Source organism: Dermacentor variabilis, chromosome 4 (genome assembly GCF_050947875.1).
Source record: "Dermacentor variabilis isolate Ectoservices chromosome 4, ASM5094787v1, whole genome shotgun sequence".
Classification (NCBI taxonomy): Eukaryota; Metazoa; Arthropoda; class Arachnida; order Ixodida; family Ixodidae; genus Dermacentor; species Dermacentor variabilis.
Genome location: NC_134571.1, coordinates 225,037,640 through 225,054,639, shown reverse-complemented (window position 1 = coordinate 225,054,639; position 17,000 = coordinate 225,037,640). Strand labels below are relative to the sequence as shown.

General features: G+C 46.6%; 1 protein-coding gene across 1 annotated transcript; it reads right to left on the bottom strand.

Moving 5' to 3' along the window:
* Positions 1 to 1,660: 1,660 nt before the first annotated feature.
* LOC142580134 (uncharacterized) lies at positions 1,661 to 4,123 on the bottom strand. Its single transcript, XM_075690967.1, has 3 exons — positions 3,883 to 4,123; positions 2,663 to 2,783; positions 1,661 to 2,135 (listed from the first exon to the last, which is right to left on the bottom strand). Exons 1-3 carry the CDS (start codon positions 3,987 to 3,989, stop codon positions 1,728 to 1,730), a joined length of 636 nt encoding a protein of 211 aa, XP_075547082.1. The 5' UTR covers positions 3,990 to 4,123; the 3' UTR covers positions 1,661 to 1,727.
* Positions 4,124 to 17,000: the final 12,877 nt, after the last annotated feature.

Here is a 17,000-nt window from a genome sequence, read left to right as displayed (position 1 = left end):
CGATTGATCACATGACTCTTGAACTTTTAACTCGCCAACTCTAAAAGAAATTTGTTTCTCCAATTATTTTCTGCGCTAGATGCTGTACAATGTGTTTGTTTAACTATTTGCAAAAGTTGTTTGCAAAACTAGCGAAGAAGCTCAGTTAGCCGATCCAATCCGATCCATGGCGTTGCAAAATGTTGTTTGTTGTGGTTTCAACGTGGTCAAGCGTCCGATTTCACGTTCCATCGCTTGTACTAACCGCTGCACCACTGTGCATTTCCTTTTTTTTTGCGTACCGCGAGTGACCGTCTGCGCGATTCAGCAGGTGCAGTGTTGAACGTGGTACGACTTTGCGACGCGCACCCGAGAACAGCCGCGGAATGGCGGCTAGCCGGCCGCCTTATGAATGCGACCGTGATTGTCCACCCGATTTGCTTCTCCTGGTTGCGCACTACGAGGCCTTGTCGTCTGCAAAAAGGGCTGAACTGCAAGCTGTGCGCATTCAGAAAGCGTCAATCAAGAAGAAGCGGAAGGCGGCCGAGAGGCGATGTCGCAGCCTCGCTGCACTCGCTGTGGTGATGTCTGCCAGGCAAAGGAGTGTGTGGACGCTTTCCAGACCACCGTCTTGGTACGACACCACCGTGCGGACGTTGTCGGATCAAGATTTCAAGGCAAACTTTCGCGTGAGCCGTTCCACATTTGCCTACATCGTGAGCTCCTGTCCTTCACTAACACGGGAGGATACAAACATGCGAGCTTGCATACCCCTACACCAGCGCGTTGCCCTCTCGCTGTACAGACTCGCCACATCGGCAGAGGAAAGAACTGTGGCTCATCTCTTCGGTGTGAGTCGGCCATCCGTGAACCTGATCTTCCGAGAGTTTTGTGACGTTGTCGTAGATGTTCTCGAGCCCCAAGTTGTGCGGTTTCCGTCACTGAACAATGTTAGAGACCACGTGCGACAGTTCGAAGCCTGCACAGGCTTTCCGCAGGGCTTTGGCGCGCTGGACGGTTGCCATATAAAGGTCTCGCCACCCAAAGAAGATGCGCAGGACTATTACAACTATAAGGGCTGGTATAGCATAATTTTGCTTGCTGTTGTAGACCACAACTACAAGTTCATGTTTATTAATGTAGGGTCTCCAGGGCGCAATCATGATGCAGCAGTGTACAGAGGCTCGATATTACCGGACGTAGTAGGAACTGATCTGTTCACTCTACCAGGCCAAATTATTGACGGGATACCAATAGGAGCGGTCCTCTGTGACCAGGCCTTTCCTTTGCAGCGTCACTTGATGAAGCCTTTCCCTCACGTGAGTGCAAGCAACCCAACCGTGCAAACGTTCAATTACACACTCTCAACAGCGAGGCGTGTCGTTGAGAATGCCTTTGGGAGATTGAAGGCTAGGTTCAGGGTCTTGAAGGCAATTGAGTGCCAAATCGAAAATGTCAACAGCATTGTGCGAGCTTGTTGCGTCCTTCACAATGTATGCGAGCACATGCGTGATCAGTGCGACACACACTGGAGTGCTGAAGCAGCAGCTGGGGAGCTTCCGCATCCTGTTTGTGTGAGCAACGCAGTGAGCTCGTCAGGTGAAAGTGTCCGACGTGCTTTGGCCAAGCAAATCTTTTCATTGAAGTCATGACTACTTCGAAAAGCTTTGTTTTAGGCATGCAATTGTGAACAATGAACAGAACGTGAAAGACTGGGAAATTTTTGGAGCATGTGTGTACACGGGTCTTTATTCAGGGCTGTCTGGGCAGTCAGGTTGACGCTCCTGCCGGCTTTCAAAGTATTGGCGGATTATGGTGACCATCTCACGGTGTAGGTCATTGGCCTCCTCCTGGAGTCTGACCGTCTTTTTGGATAGCTTGTACTCTTTTTTCGCCATCTTTTCGGCACGGTTTTCCTGCCTTTCTAGAAGCAGCACAACTTTATCTATAGATGATGTCGGCTGTCGCCTTTTGCGCGTGTGATTTTTCTCGGATGATGCAGCAGGTGTTGAAGCCTGGCTTGTCGATGCCTCACTGGTCGAGGCCAGACTGGTCGACGCCTCGACATTTACGGTGTCTGGACTGCTCGGCGCTTCTGATGGCGGTCTTGAGGCAACAATCTCTGCATCCTCTGGCAGCCGCTCCACCATGTCCAGCTTAAGAAAAGAATAAGAACAGAAGGTCGCTGAATGTTGTTTCTAAGTGATTATTACAGCGTTGCATGATGAGTGGAAGTGGTACACATAACGTGCAGAAACACTTCAATATACTAGAATTTTATGCAATAGTTGCTGTTTTCTCTAAAAGAGTTTTGGTACACCCTAGAGCACATGGCGTACGCTGGTACCCTTTTGTAACATAACCAGCCTTACCTATCTCACCCTATTTTCATAACTCCAAGAAAAGTAAGAAGTATTGTGCCTTCCGCTATGTCGCAAATGTTAACCAATGATTTCGAAGCTACACAGACTGACGCTTATTAAAATTATCTGTGCATTTTAGTACTCTGGCACACAATGATGCCTCGTGTTCATGTCATGTGCTTTAACATGCAGTAACATGAAATTCTCTTAACTTTACTCCCAACTGTCTCCAGCGACAAACCTGACCGGCAAAAAAAAAGATTCAGTGTGTCAGTCCATTTCTAGTGTTTGCATGCAACCAAAATAAACAAATGTTGCACCTGAAAGCTCTCTTGAACCAGGCTTCTGTCATTCATAGGCAGGTTTCCCAGGAAGGTGTGAAGCCGTTTGTAGAATGGGCACTGAGTTGCAGCAGACCCAGTGCCAGCAGGGCTTGCCTCTCTGAAATAAAAAGTACAGCTAAGAGTCACTTCTTTATGTCGTAAGGGATGAACACGATTTTTTTTCTGCACAAGTACAAACTGCCAAGAACAATGAACCTCCTTGTGCTGAAAGTTAAAACTGCAGGCAAAGTGGTAAACAACAAGGAGAAAGCTGTTGAATTATCATGCGAGCTCAATAGGCTTCGATCAAAATCAGCTGATAATCAAGATACAAGTTATTAGCCTATAGACAATGTCAAGACATAAGTTTGGGTGAGATTCTTGATTAGGATATGCAGTCAGCGCTTTCTGCTCTATTCAATACGTAAATTTCAATCACTTGGGCTGATGCCATATGCACGACATAGTGTGCTTTTTCCTGCATTGCTATATGCACGACTTCGTCAGATAACAACATTTCAAGTCCACCACAAGTACCACCACACCCCAGCCTCTGAAAATATGTGTAACTATAATAAATTGAGTGGTTGCGTTGAAAAGGCAGGTTCTTGATCAGTACATTGGTGTTTTGTGTCAAAAACGACCTAGAACGTGCCACTCCACTCCAACTAAAAAATTAATGCATGTAAATAATTTTATTAGTATAGTATTATTCTTTCGTGGCTAATGGAATTTGCAAATAGAACAAGAAAGCAGTATTCTTTGCATTTAGTGCGAACACTACTGCTTTCATAGTGCGACTTTAGCGATTGTTAGCTGCACTGCATCGCAAGCTACAGGAAAGCTACTGCACATGTCAAGACCTTATTTCGAGTAGCTGATAGAACAGACTTCTCGGTGCAAATACATTCTGTCAGGCTACGCCGGCCATGCCTAGATTACGGCAAACGGCTACATATCAAAACGAATTGTACTACGCTAAGATGTCATTGCTATTCCCGCAATGCTGCATGAGCGTTACAACTCCAAAGTCGTGACTTTCTCGACTCCAAAGAGTCGAGAAAGTCACGTTCGAGCCCACTTCAAGGAAAATTCGACGTTGCCTATGGTACAGAAACAAACGTCGGGCAGTGCGGGGCGCCAGATTTTATTAAACATGCCTGACAAGGCGTACATATGTCGGCTTAAAAATCACTAATAAATGCATGGTAACTTACTTGTGAGCCTGGGCCAAGTTTTCCATCTTGTGTTTAATCTGCTTGACTATGATGCACACAGCGTGCCCACATTCCTCGCTTGCGAGCTGGTTAAACAACGCCGTCATCCTCGCATACACGGGCGCATTGTGCTTTTGCGCTCGCAGTTCGGCCAGGTTACCTTGCCACAGGTTAATAAGCAAATGCGTCAGTGACGCTGTCCAAGCAAAGCGCTTTTGCGCCGGCGCGCTCACCTGCAGCGGGGACACGTTGCTGCTGGGGGCTGCCATCTTGTCTACTTCACGACGAAACGGACGGAAGCGGCGGCGCAACGGAGACCGGCGAGCTCCGTTGATGTCAATCGCCGTTGGATTTCCAACGGCGCTCGCGCTGTCGTGTAACTCCGCCTAACGGCCGTTAAGGCCAACTGCCGTCTTCCTTAACGGCCGTTAAAGTGCCCGTGTAACAGGGGTATTAGTGACAACGGGACAGGAATGGAGTAAGTTATGCACTGTGCGTGACCAGCAACAGGATTGCAGCAAGTAACTTGCTGTGAGTGACCAGACAATAAGAGTGCAATACGTTTCATGCTGTGAGGGTCCAGGCGCCTGGAATGCAGAAGTTATGTGCTGTGAGTGGCCAGGCGCCAGGATTGCAACAAGTTACGCGCTGTGAGTGACAAGGCAACCGAATTGAAGCAAGTTTCGTGCTTTGAGTGACCAGGCGCCAGGACTGCAGCAAGTTACGCGCTGTGTGTGGCCAGGCAACAAGAACTCAGCAAATTACGCACTGTCAGTAATCACGGAATGTCATTGCAGCAAGTTTCGCACTTTGAGTGACAAGGGAACAGGATTGCAGCCATTTACTCACTGTGAGAGACCAGGCGACAGGATTGGAGCAGGTAACGTGCTGTGAGTGACCAGGCGACAGGAATGCCGAAAGTTACACGCTATGAGTGGCCAGGCGACACAAATGCCGCATGTTTCGCAAGTATGCAGCAAGTTTAGTGCTGTGAGCGATTAGTCGAAAGGAATGCAGAAAGTTACGAGATGTGAGTGCCCAAGGGTCAGGAATGCAGCAACTTTCGTGCTGTGAGGGCCCAGGTGACAGGAGTGCAGCATGTTAGGTGCTCTAAGTGACTAGGTGACAGGGATGCAGCATGTTACGCGTTGTCTGCGGTCAGGTGACTGGAAGGCAGCAAGTTACGCCCTGTGAGCGTCCGGGCGACAGGAATGCGCCAAATTACGCACTGTCCTTGACGACGCGACAAGAATGCAGCAAGGTGCGCGCTGTGAGCAAGCAGGCGACAGGACTGCAGCAGGTTACGTGCTGTGAGTGTCCAGGCGACAGGAATGCAGCAAGGTAAAAGCTGTGAACAACCAGGCGACAGGACTGCAGCAGGTTACTTGCTTTGAGTGTCCAGGCGACTGCAATGAAGCAAGTTACGCACTGTGAGTGACCAGGCGACATGACTACAGCGAGGTACGTGCTGTGAGCAACCAGGCGACAGGGCTGCAGCAATTTAGGGGCTGTAAGTGCACAGGTGACAGGAATGCAACAAGTTACGCACTGTGAGTGACCAGGCGACAGGAGTGCAGCAAGTCAAGTGCGATCAGGGATCAGTTGACTCGATTGCACCAAGTTACGTAATGTGAACGATCAGGCGACTGGGTTGCAGCAAATTACACATTGCGGGTGACCAGACGACATAATTAGATCAAGTTAGGCGCTGTGAGTTACCAGATGAATGGATTGGAGCAAGTTCCGCACTGTCAGTAACCAGGCGACAGGAATGCAGGTTGTTACGCGCTGTGAGTGACCTGGCCACAGGATGGAAGCAAGTTGCATGGTCTGAGTGACCAGGCGACTGCAACGCAGCAAATTATGCGCTATGAGTGACTACGTGACAGGAATGCAGAATTTTACGCGCTGTGAGTGATCTGGCGACAGGACGCCGCAAATGACGCGCTGAGAGCTACCAGGGAAAAGGATTGCGTCAAATTACGCGCTGAGAGCAACCAGGGAATAGGATTGCAGCAAGTTACGCACTGTGACTGATCAGGCAACAGGATTGCAGCAAGTTGTCTGCTGTGACTGCCCAGGCGACCGGAATGCAACAAGTTAGGCACTATGGGTGACCACGCCACATGACTGCAGCAAGTTACGTGTTGTGAATAACCAGGCGACAGGAATGTAGCATGATATGTGCTTTCAGCGATCCGGCGACTGCATTGCAGCTGTAACGTACTTTCAGCGATCACGCGACTGGATCGCAGCAAGTTACGAGCGGCGAGCAACCAGGCGACAAGACTGAAGCAAGTTACGCACTCTGAGAAAATAGGCGACAGAATGAAGCAAGTTACGCGCTGTGAATGACCTGGCGACAGGAATGCAGCAAGTTACTGTGGACGGCTAGGCGACAGGAATGCAGCAAATTAGGTGCCGTGATTGACCTGGCGACAGGAATGCACCTGCTGTTAGTGACATGCAGAATGGATTGATGTAAGGTAAGTGCTCTTAGTGACCAGGCGACTGGAACGCAGCAATTTCAACGCAGTCAAGGCAGTCAAGTCAACGCAGGACGTCAGTGGACACGGCGGCCCTGCCGTGACGATGTCACCTGAAGTACCTTTGTATGTGCAGGTTTGCGCGTCGATCCTGATACTTGCCTCCGCCACATCGCCGGTTATGGGGGACATTGGAGGGTAGCGCTCCGATTCCCCGGCTCCGATCGTCGAAATGCTGTGGCAGCTTCCTGGATTTATCGCCGACGCCCATCACCGTGCACCAAATATGACTGATCATCGCCTCGTGGAAAGCGACCTCTGCGCACCATCGATGAGCACAGTGACGTCACACCATCGTGATACGTCACCGAGCCTGCCAGCTATAAATCTGCTACCGAGACCTACGCTCATCAGTGGACACGGCGGCCCTGCCGTGACGATGTCACCTGAAGTACCTTTGTATGTGCAGGTTAGTGCAAAAAGATACGGTTTTCGTGGTGATTACCTTTGTCTAGTTGTGCTGCCGTGTCCACGAGTGCTGCTTGATTGTGTCTGCGACTGTTTTTCAATGGCATGCATACTACTTAAGCTTTCAGGAGATGTAGAGGAAAACCCGGGTCCTGTTTCTGAAGCCACCCTAAATGAAATTCTACAAGCCCAAAAAGATATTTTGGATAAAGTTACTCAAATTCAATAAAAACAAAGTTCGTCTGAGGCAGGTATAGTGAAAATGAAACACGACTCGATTCCATCTAAGCAAAACTCGTGGTCCTAGAGAAATCCCAAATAAGGCTATCAAATATTGAGGCTACTATGAGTGATTGTCAGGCGGAGATCGCTGCACTAGCTAAACAAGTGGATGGCTTGGAAAATCAATCCCGGCGTAGCAACCTGATTGTGAGAGGTATACTGGAAGAAGAGAATGAAAACGAAGAAACATTGCTGAGAAAAGTAAACGACGATGTTTTTGAGGCAAAACTCGTAGAGAAGCTAAGTACCATTGAGAGAATACACCGTCTTGGTAAGGTGAATCCGGGTAAGCATCGTCCAGTTATCCTTAGGATTGGTTATTTTAGGGAAAAAACGAAGATTATGAATAATTGCTACAAGCTTAAAGGACGGAAAATAAGCATTTCACAGGACTATTCTAAAAGAGTGCATGATATTCGGAAAAAACTCTAGAGAACCACTGTTCACGAAAGGAAAAACGGGGCCAAGGTAACGATGTTATTCGATAAGATGAAGGTGAACAAAATCCTTTACGCCTGGGACGAAACTATGAAACAAAGGTACAAATGCCACACCCCTTCTAGGAGTGGCAATTGACGCAGGAATAAAGGGTCAACACCGTTCAAAGTGATAAATGTGAATGCCAGAAGCATATTAAATAAACTTGTCGAATTAGAAAGCCAAATCATAGAACATGAACCTCACCTAATAGTAGTCACCGAAACTTGGCTGCACAAGTATGTACTCGACACTGAAGTCACCCCTCCTAACTACAAAATAGTAAGAAGGGATCGAGAAGACAGAGGGGGCGGAGTTGCGTTAATTATCAAAGACAACATAGCATTTTCTGTACTTCCAGATGTGAATGGCGTAGAAGCGCTATGGATCAAGTTAAAATTAGATACACAAACAGTCTTCATTGGCGGTGTTTACAGGGCTCCAAATGCTCCGTTGGACGTCCTGGTAAATCTACGAACATTTATGGACACTTACCTGCCTCAGAATAGTAGGACATTGTTACTTGGAGATTTCAACCTACCCGGCATTGACTGGTGTTGGCAATTACCTGGAACACGAGAAGTGCCTAGTTGTGAGCAGTTACTTGAACTGGCTTTTTGTCATAATTTAGGTCAAGTTGTGTCTGATTACACAAGGATATGTCCTACAACGTCATCCATACTTGATTTAATTTTTGTTTCGGAACGAATACGAAGTTCTGTCTGCGAATGTGAAACACTGGAGGGCTTGTCAGATCACAGGATGGTTTTGTTGTCATTAAAGGCATCACCAGATGTCATAAGTACTTCGTCCAAAAAAAGTTTCTTTAATTTTCATGACGCTGATGACGCTGCTGTGATAGACTGTCTTGATTATTCATATTCAGATTTTATGCAGCTGTATGACTTAGGTGCTAGCACGGACCAACTATGGGAATTCTTTTCTGAATTAGCAGAACGGTGCCTTAATCACTTTATTCCTACGAAAACTAAGCGCACGAATAAAAAGAACCCCTGGATAACTAGAGATATACTTCATCTCAAACGAAGACTTAAACGCAAACGTAAGGCGTACTCACCCAACCCAAACCCCGAAAATAAACTATGTATTCGCCGTATGAGTCAGGATTTAAAGAGACTTCTTAAGGAATCAAAAGCGAGATTCTATATTGTGACGCTCATAAAATTTCTTCGCGAGTCACCTGGCAAATTCTGGCGCTGTATAAATCCATCTAAAGTTCTGCACCCTGCTCAGACCGAGGAGAACGCCCATAAGCGTGCCGAAGATTTTAATCTATATTTTTCATCTGTTTACATACGTGATAATGGTATACTGCCTCCTTTTAATGTTGAAACTGAAAGGCCTGCTATTACTGATTTACAGATTGACGAGCAAGGTGTTCTAAATCTGCTATTACATATTGACATTAAGAAAAGCCAAGGTCCAGATCGTATCCCTAATGTGTTTTTATATAGATACGCTGAATGGGTATCTAAATACTTGTCCAAAATTTTTCAATCGTCATTTAGTAGCGGATGCTTTCCAACTGATTGGAAGCGAGCAAAAGTTATACCGGTTCATAAAAGCGGAAATAACTCTGTTAGTAATTATCGCCCGATCTTGCTCACTAGTACAGTTTCGAAGTTACTTGAACACATCATATCCAAACACCTACTCGGCTATCTCGACCAGCATGATATCCTGTATTATCGTCAGCATGGCTTTCGAAAGGGACTGTCCACGATTACCCAACTGATAGAAATAGTTTATGACCTCGCAAAAACAATAAGCTCACGTGGTCAAACAGACATTATCTACCTTGACTTTGCAAAAGCATTTGATAAAGTTTCGCACCGAAAATTGTTATATAAGATTAATACGGTCTTTAAAAATAAAACACTCACACAATGGTTGTCTGCGTATATATCCTCCTGTGAACAGTGTGTAACTGTTAGAGGTTGTCAATCCAACATACTTCCCGTTGCTTCTGGTGTACCGCAAGGTAGCGTCTTAGGCCCACTCCTATTTTTGATCTTTATTAATGATTTACAAAGTAACATTGATGTTCCATTAAGACTTTTTGCAGACGACTGTGTGATGTACAGTACCGCAAATACAGTTGATGATCACATGAAATTAAATTTAAACCTGCAAAGAATAGTGAAATGGTGTAACGACTGGCAGATGGAGTTAAACTTTAAAAAGTCTGTGTTTATGTCAGTAACTAGAAAGAAAATTGTTCTTGATTACAATTATCAAATCAACGGTTATATGCTTGAAAGAGTCGATCAGTATAAATACCTAGGCATAACATTTACATTAGATCTACGATGGAATACCCACATTGAAATTGTCATTTCCAAAGCTTTTAAAACACTATGGTACCTGCGACGCACTATGCACAGTGCTACTCCGGATGTAAAGTGCCTCGCTTACAAAACCCTAGTCAGACCGATAATCGAATATGCTAAAGTAATATGGGATCCTCACACAGCAACTAATCGTCACAAGCTTGATAGGATTCCGCGATTCCCTGTAAGGTTTATCTTTAATAAATACCGCCGGAACCATTCTTCAACAGAACTCTGCCAACAAGCCCAACTGCCTATGCTAGAAACCAGGACCAGATATGAAAGACTAAAAACTCTTTACCTCATTATCAATGATTATCTCAAAATAAATGAATCAGATTACTTTGAGATCAAAACTAATGAAACAGCAAGGCATCGTCATAGTAAGTTTATCCCATTACCGACTATAAAAAATACTTGTTTCAAGTTGTGGTATAAAGTTTGTAAACAGGGATGAAGTGCCTCAGACAGGCTGGCCAACGTTTCGATAGGAGGACCTATCTTCGTCAAAGTTATTTTCCCCGAACTTGTAGGGATGGAACTCTCTTCCAGATTCTGCTGTTCGGTCGACATCATTAGCTGAATTTCTACGCCACTCAGATAACTTCATCTATGGCACTAGCATAGGGTGATTAGGTCAGATTGCTGCTGTATAAAGATTGCTGTTCTGATTTCTGAGTGATGCAATATTGTTTTTGTTTATGTGTGCATTTAACGAGATGATTTTCTTTTTCTTTAACTAATGTATAACTATGGATTTCAATATGTTCTGTACTACTTATTTTACTGTTCAGATTCGTTTTCTTCTTTCCACTCCTGTTACAGCCCCTGAATGAGGCTGACAGTATTAATAAATGAAATGAAATGAAATGAAAATTTGCGCGCTATGAGTGACTACGTGTCAGGAATGCAGCATGTTACGCACAGTGAGTGACCTGGCGACAGGATGCACCAAATTACGCACTGAGAGTTACCAGGGAATAGGATTGCAGCAAGTTACTCACTGTTAGTGACAACGGGACAGGATTGGAGTAAGTTATACACTGTGCGTGACCACCAACAGGATTGCAGCAAGTAACTTGCTGTGAGTGACCAGGCAATATGAGTGCAATAAGTTTCATGCTGTGAGGGTCCAGGAGACGGAAATGCAGAAGGTATGTGCTGTGAGTGGCCAGGAGACAGGATTGCAGCAAGTTACGCGCTGTGAGTGACAAGGCAACCGAATTGAAGCAAGTTTCGTGCTTTGAGTGACCAGGCGCCAGGATTGCAGCAAGTTACGCGCTGTGTGTGGCCAGGCAACAAGAACTCAGCAAATTATGCACTGCCAGTAATCACGGAACGTCATTGCAGCAAGTTTCCCAATTTTTAGTGATAAGGCGAGAGGATTGCAGTTATTTACTCACTGTGAGAGACCAGGCAACAGTATTGCAGCAAGTAACGTGCTGTCAGTGACCAGGCGACAGGAATGCCGAAGTTACACGCTGTGAGTGTCCAGGCGACACAAATGCCGCATGTTTCGCGCAGTGATGGCCCAGGCGCTATCAGTGACTAGGTGACAGTAATGCAGCATGTTACGCGCTGTCAGCGATCAGGCAACTGGAAGGCAGCAAGGTACGCCCTATGAGCGACCAGGCAACAGGAATGCACCAAATTACGCACTGTAGCGGCCAGGCGACAGGAGTGCAGCAGGGTGCGCGCTGTGAGTAACCAGGCGGCAGGACTGAAGCAGGGGACGTGCTGACTGGAGTCCAGGCGACTGCAATGAAACAAGTTACGCGCTGTGAGTGACCAGGCGACATTACTGCAGAAGGGTACGTGCTGTGAGCAACCAGGTGACAGGGCTGCAGCAATTTAGGAGCTGTAAGTGCCCAGGTGACAGGATTGCAACAATTTACGCACTGTGAGCGACCAGGCGACAGTTATGCACCAATTTACACACTCTCAGGGACCAGGCCACAAGAATAATGCAAGGTTCGCGCTGTGAGACACCAGGCGACAGGACTGCAGCAGGTTACGTGCTGCGATTTGCCAGGCGACAGGACTACAGCAAGGTAAGCGCTGTGAACAAGCAGACAACAGGACTGCAGCAGGTTATGTGCTGTTAGTACCTAGGCGACTGGAATGCAACCAGTTACGCTCTGTGAGTGACCACGCGACATGACTACAGCAAGTTACGCACTGTGAGTGACCAGGTGACATGACTGCAACAAGTTACGTGCTGTGAGCAACCAGGCGACAGGGTTGCAGCAGTTTAGTTGCTGTTAGTACCCAGGTGACAGGAATGCAACAAGTTACGCACTGTGAGTGACCACTCGACAGGAATGCAGCAATTACGTGCTGTCAGGGATCAGGCGACTGGATTGCACCAAGTTAAGTACGGTGAACGATCAGGCGACTGGATTGCAGCAAGTTACACGTTTGGGGTGGCCAGGCGACAGGATTGCAGCAAGTTATGTGCTGTGAGTGACTAAGAGACAGGATTGCAGCAAGTTACACACTGTGTGTGACCGGGCAACATGACTGCAGCAAGTTAAGCGCTGTGATTTACAAGGCAACAGGAATGCAGCAAGTTACGTACAGTCAGCGATCAGGGTTCTAGATTGCAGCAAGTTACACGGCGACCACGGCAAGTTACACCAGGCGACCGGAGCAACAAGTTACGCACTGTCGGTGACCAGGCGAAATGAGTGCAGCAAATTACGTGAGTGACCAGGCGACAGGAATGTAGCAAGATATGTTCTTTCAGCGATCAGGCGACAGGATTGCAGCTGTTACGTACTGTCAGCGATCACGCGACTGCGTTGCAGCAAGTTACGAGCGGTGAGGAACCAGGCGACAGGACTAAAGCAAGTTGCGCACTCTGAGAGAATGAGCGACAGAAATGCAGCAGGTTACTCTGGGTGACCAGGCGATAGGAGTGCAGCAAGTAATGTGCTGTGAGTGACCAAGCGACAGGAATGCAGCAATTTAGGCGCTCTGGCTGGCCAGGCAACAGGAATGCAGCAAAGTGCGCACTGTGAGTGACCAGGTGACAAGAATTCCGAAAGTTACGCGTTGTGAGTGGCCAGGCGACACGAATGCCGCATGTTTCGCGTAGTAATGGCCCAGGTGAAAAGAATGCAGCAAGTTGAGTACTGTGAGTGATTAGTCGAAAGGAATGCAGCAAGTTACGAGATGTGAGTGCCCAAGTGACAGGAATGCAGCAACTTTCGTGCTGTGATGGCGCAGGTGAGAGGAGTGCAGCATGTTAGGTGCTCTAAGTGACCAGGCGACAGGACTGCAGCAAGTTGCGCGGTGTTTCTATCACTCGACTAGAATGCAGCAAGTTACGCGCTGTGTGTGAACAGGCGACAGGAATGCAAACCCGAAATACCATGTTCTACACGGCGAGAATGCTGCAAAACAGGCCAGACTCATTTCACCATTCATAGTTTCAAAATGTTTGACCGAAGCCTTAGGGTCAGTTATAATGTGACGAAAATGGCAAGCACAGACCCTTTACTTGAGATCATTCAGAAAAATCAATACGAGAAGCTAGGCAGTGTGGTGACATTTAGTAACGGTCCCATTTCTGCTACACCACAACGATTAATGAATAGCTCACGCGGAGTCATGTCGGAGGCAGACCTTCAGGATTTGATAGAAGCTGAACTCCTGGAAGGGTGGATAGATCAAAATGTGACCGATGTAAAGCGTATTATCCTTAGACGGGACAACAAAGAAATTCCGACCAAACGCCTCGTCTTAACATTTGCATCTAGCATTCTGCCTGAAACCATTGAAACATTAGGCTAACTGTCCGACCGTATATTCTAAACTCTAGACATTGTTTCCTATGTAAAAGGTTCGGCCATGGCTCGCAGAGCTGCCGTGGTCAAATAACTTCTGCAAAGTGTGGAGTGCAGGGCCACCCCTCCGACAAATGCAGTGGCGCACCTCACTGTGTAAACTGCAGTGGTGAACATCCAGCCTACTCACGCTCCTGTCCGAACTGGACGAAAGAAAAACAGATTATCACCCTCAAAGTCAAGGAAAATATTTCGTTGAAGGAAGCCCGTAAAAGGTGCCCACTTTTCCACAGCACAGCTTATACTGATGCGGCGCGTCGGGGGGCAGCGTAGCAGCGGCCATTGCCAAGTGTCCAGCCCGCGTGCAGCGAGCAGGTACCTTTGGCTCCTGCCCCCAGGGTGGAAGTAGGTAAGCCTACTCCATCCAACCAGCAAGCAAGCCAGGCTACCCACGGGTTGCCGGCCCCACAAGAGTTATCTGCGGAAACCTGCGCTACACGCAGCGAACCCGAAGGACTGATAGCGGCCCAGAAGGTACACGCAGCCAAGGCTGTCTCCACCTTCCCGGCACCTTCAAGCGCTGGCAATAGCCGGCGCAGCCAGATCCCACAGGGAGCCCCATCGACCTCCGGGCTGGTGGGTGCAGGGGTCTTGCTTTCCGAGGCGGGACTTTCTCGGAAAACTTCCCTCTCGCAAAAGCGCGTGCCCGGCGCCTCACAAGAAGCAATGGGCACCGCACCTGTCCTCATGGCGCACCAAGCGCCTAAGGAGCGGTGAGGCTCCTTCTAACGCTCCAGAAAGGGCAAAACCTCTTACAAGGCCTCGAAAGAGCTTTGTAAACTAAGGCATCACTTCTGTTTCTGTATACACAGCACCAATTTACTCTAAATATGGATATACAAATCATTCACTGGAACGTCAGAGGTCTTTTTAGAAACCTTGATGATGTACAAGAACTCATCCACGAACTCAATCGAAAAGTGCTGCGCTTACAGGAAACACTTAAAACCAAAACACAAACTTTTTTCGACAGTATGTTAATTTTCGCAAAGATCGCGATGATGCTATCACATTATCAGGTGGTATTGCCATTGTAATTCAAGAAAGCATAGCGTGTCAACCTTTACAGCTACGAGCGGCCCTTGAAGCAGTGGCGGTTCGATTTGTTCTGCTAAACAAACTTATCACTGTTTGCTCCGTTTACATACCCCCACATTACAAATTAAATAAACATGAATTTCAGTCCTTCATAGATGAATTGCCAGAACCTTATGTTGTTCTTGGCAATTTCAATGCGCACAGCTCCCTGTGGGGCGACTCTCGTATAGATGCGCGAGGTCGTCTTGTTGTTGTTTCTTTTCTCTTCTAGTACGTGCCTGCTGAATAAGGAGGAACCCACATATTACTCTCTTGCAAACAGAACCTTTTCTTCAATAGATCTTAGTATAGTTTCCCCGCCTGTACAGCCCGAACTCGAATGGGAAGTTACGAACAATCCTTACGGGAGCGACCACTTCCGCATACTGCTAAGAACATCTAAAGAAAATCAATATCCTCCATAAGCTCCTAGGTGGAAGATAGATACAGCCGACTGGGAGAAATTTCGAACTCTCACTAGCATCTGATGGGCTGATATGTCTTCCTTCGAAATTGATGCTGCTGTGAAGTATTTTACAGCATTCATAATAGATGCCGCATCAATATGCATATCCGAAGTAAGTGGTTTGGCATGCAAACGACTTGTACCGTGGTAGAACAAGGAATGTAGGATCGCCCGTAGGAAACAGAACAAAGCGTGGGGATCGTTACGCGCCTCTCCCACTGCAGAGAATTTTATTAACTTCAAGAAAGTAAAGTCTCAAGCCAGAAGAACGCGCCGCCAGGCCAGAAGAGAGACTTGGCAGAAATTTTTATCGGGTATCAGCTCTTATACAGATGAGGCGATAGTCTGGTACAGGGTTAATAGGATAAAAGGACGACAAACATATTTATTTTATTTATTTATTTATTTGAGTACCCTAAGGGCCCATTAGGGCATTACATAGGGGGGGACGAAAAAAGTTCAAGCATGAGTGAAATCTGTACAATGTAAATATATGAAGGCATTAGGAACCATAAAAAACATCTAGCAGAAGCACACAAAAAAAAAAGAAAGAAAGAAAGAAAAGGGTAACGAAATTTATACAATGTTTAGTAGTGTGAAACACGCATAAGAACCTAGAATGTGATGCAAACAATCAGTACCCATCGGAACACGATGGGTACTCAAATCAAATAAACGTTTAGGTAAACAGCCGACACAGATACATAGCAGATGAAACGGAGTGAATTTTACACAATGCCAAGCACTTTAAAACGCTGTTTAAGTAAATATTCAAGAAAATGTGGGTTCTGACAGGTTGACACACTCTAAACAGGTTAGTAGTGCTGCATGAAATGATGATGATTCCGTAAGCGAGACAATGTTTGCAGGTAGCGAGTTCCATTCGGCAATAGATAAAACGAGAGGCGAATTTTGATAAGCGTTAGTCCTGGCAAAGATAGGTTTTACTTTATGAACATGGTCTGTGCGGGTAGAGATGTGGGGAGCGGGAAGAATATGGGCTCGAGCGAATGCAGTGTTGCTGTGATCCCAGATCCCATTTTGCTCCTTGAACAGAGCAAAATGCTTGATCCCTATAAGTGTGGCTTCAGGTAAAGGCGCTCTACAACTCATCATCTTGTACGTATTGAAGGAAATATCCGGGACGTATTCACTCCCTCTGGTAAAAACAGAAGGCGATACCCTGCTTGATCAGGCAGACTCACTTGGGGAGTACTTTGAGAGTGTGTCAAGTTCCACCAATTATTCAAAACCATTTCTCAAATATACACAAATAGAAGAATGTAAGTCACTCATAAGAAAATGTCGACAGAAGGAACCGTACAACTGTCCTTTCAGTATTGCCGAGTTGAGAGCTGCCTTGAGCGCATGCAAGAGCTCTGCACCGGGATCTGACAGAATCATTTATGGAATGATCAAAAACGTACACAATGACACCCAAGTTACACTACTTACACTTTTCAACACTATCTGGGATGCAGGTAACATTCCAACTGCATGCAAAGAAGCCATTGTGGTCCCTCTTTTGAATCAAGGCAAAGATCCTTCCTCAGTGGAAAGTTACCGGCCGATAGCCCTCACAAGTTGCCTTTGTAAGGTATTTGAAAAAAATGATTAATCGGCGACTCATTCATTTCCTTGAACAGAGCAAAATGCTTGATCC

Excerpts from the sequence above, each read along its gene's own strand:
- LOC142580134 (XM_075690967.1), bottom strand. The coding sequence starts at position 3,989 with ATGACGGCGTTGTTTAACCAGCTCGCAAGCGAGGAATGTGGGCACGCT. Across the intron at positions 2,784-3,882 it reads AACTTGGCCCAGGCTCACAA|AGAGGCAAGCCCTGCTGGCA; the intron begins GTAAGTTACCAT and ends TTTTTATTTCAG. Across the intron at positions 2,136-2,662 it reads TGGTTCAAGAGAGCTTTCAG|CTGGACATGGTGGAGCGGCT; the intron begins GTGCAACATTTG and ends TCTTTTCTTAAG.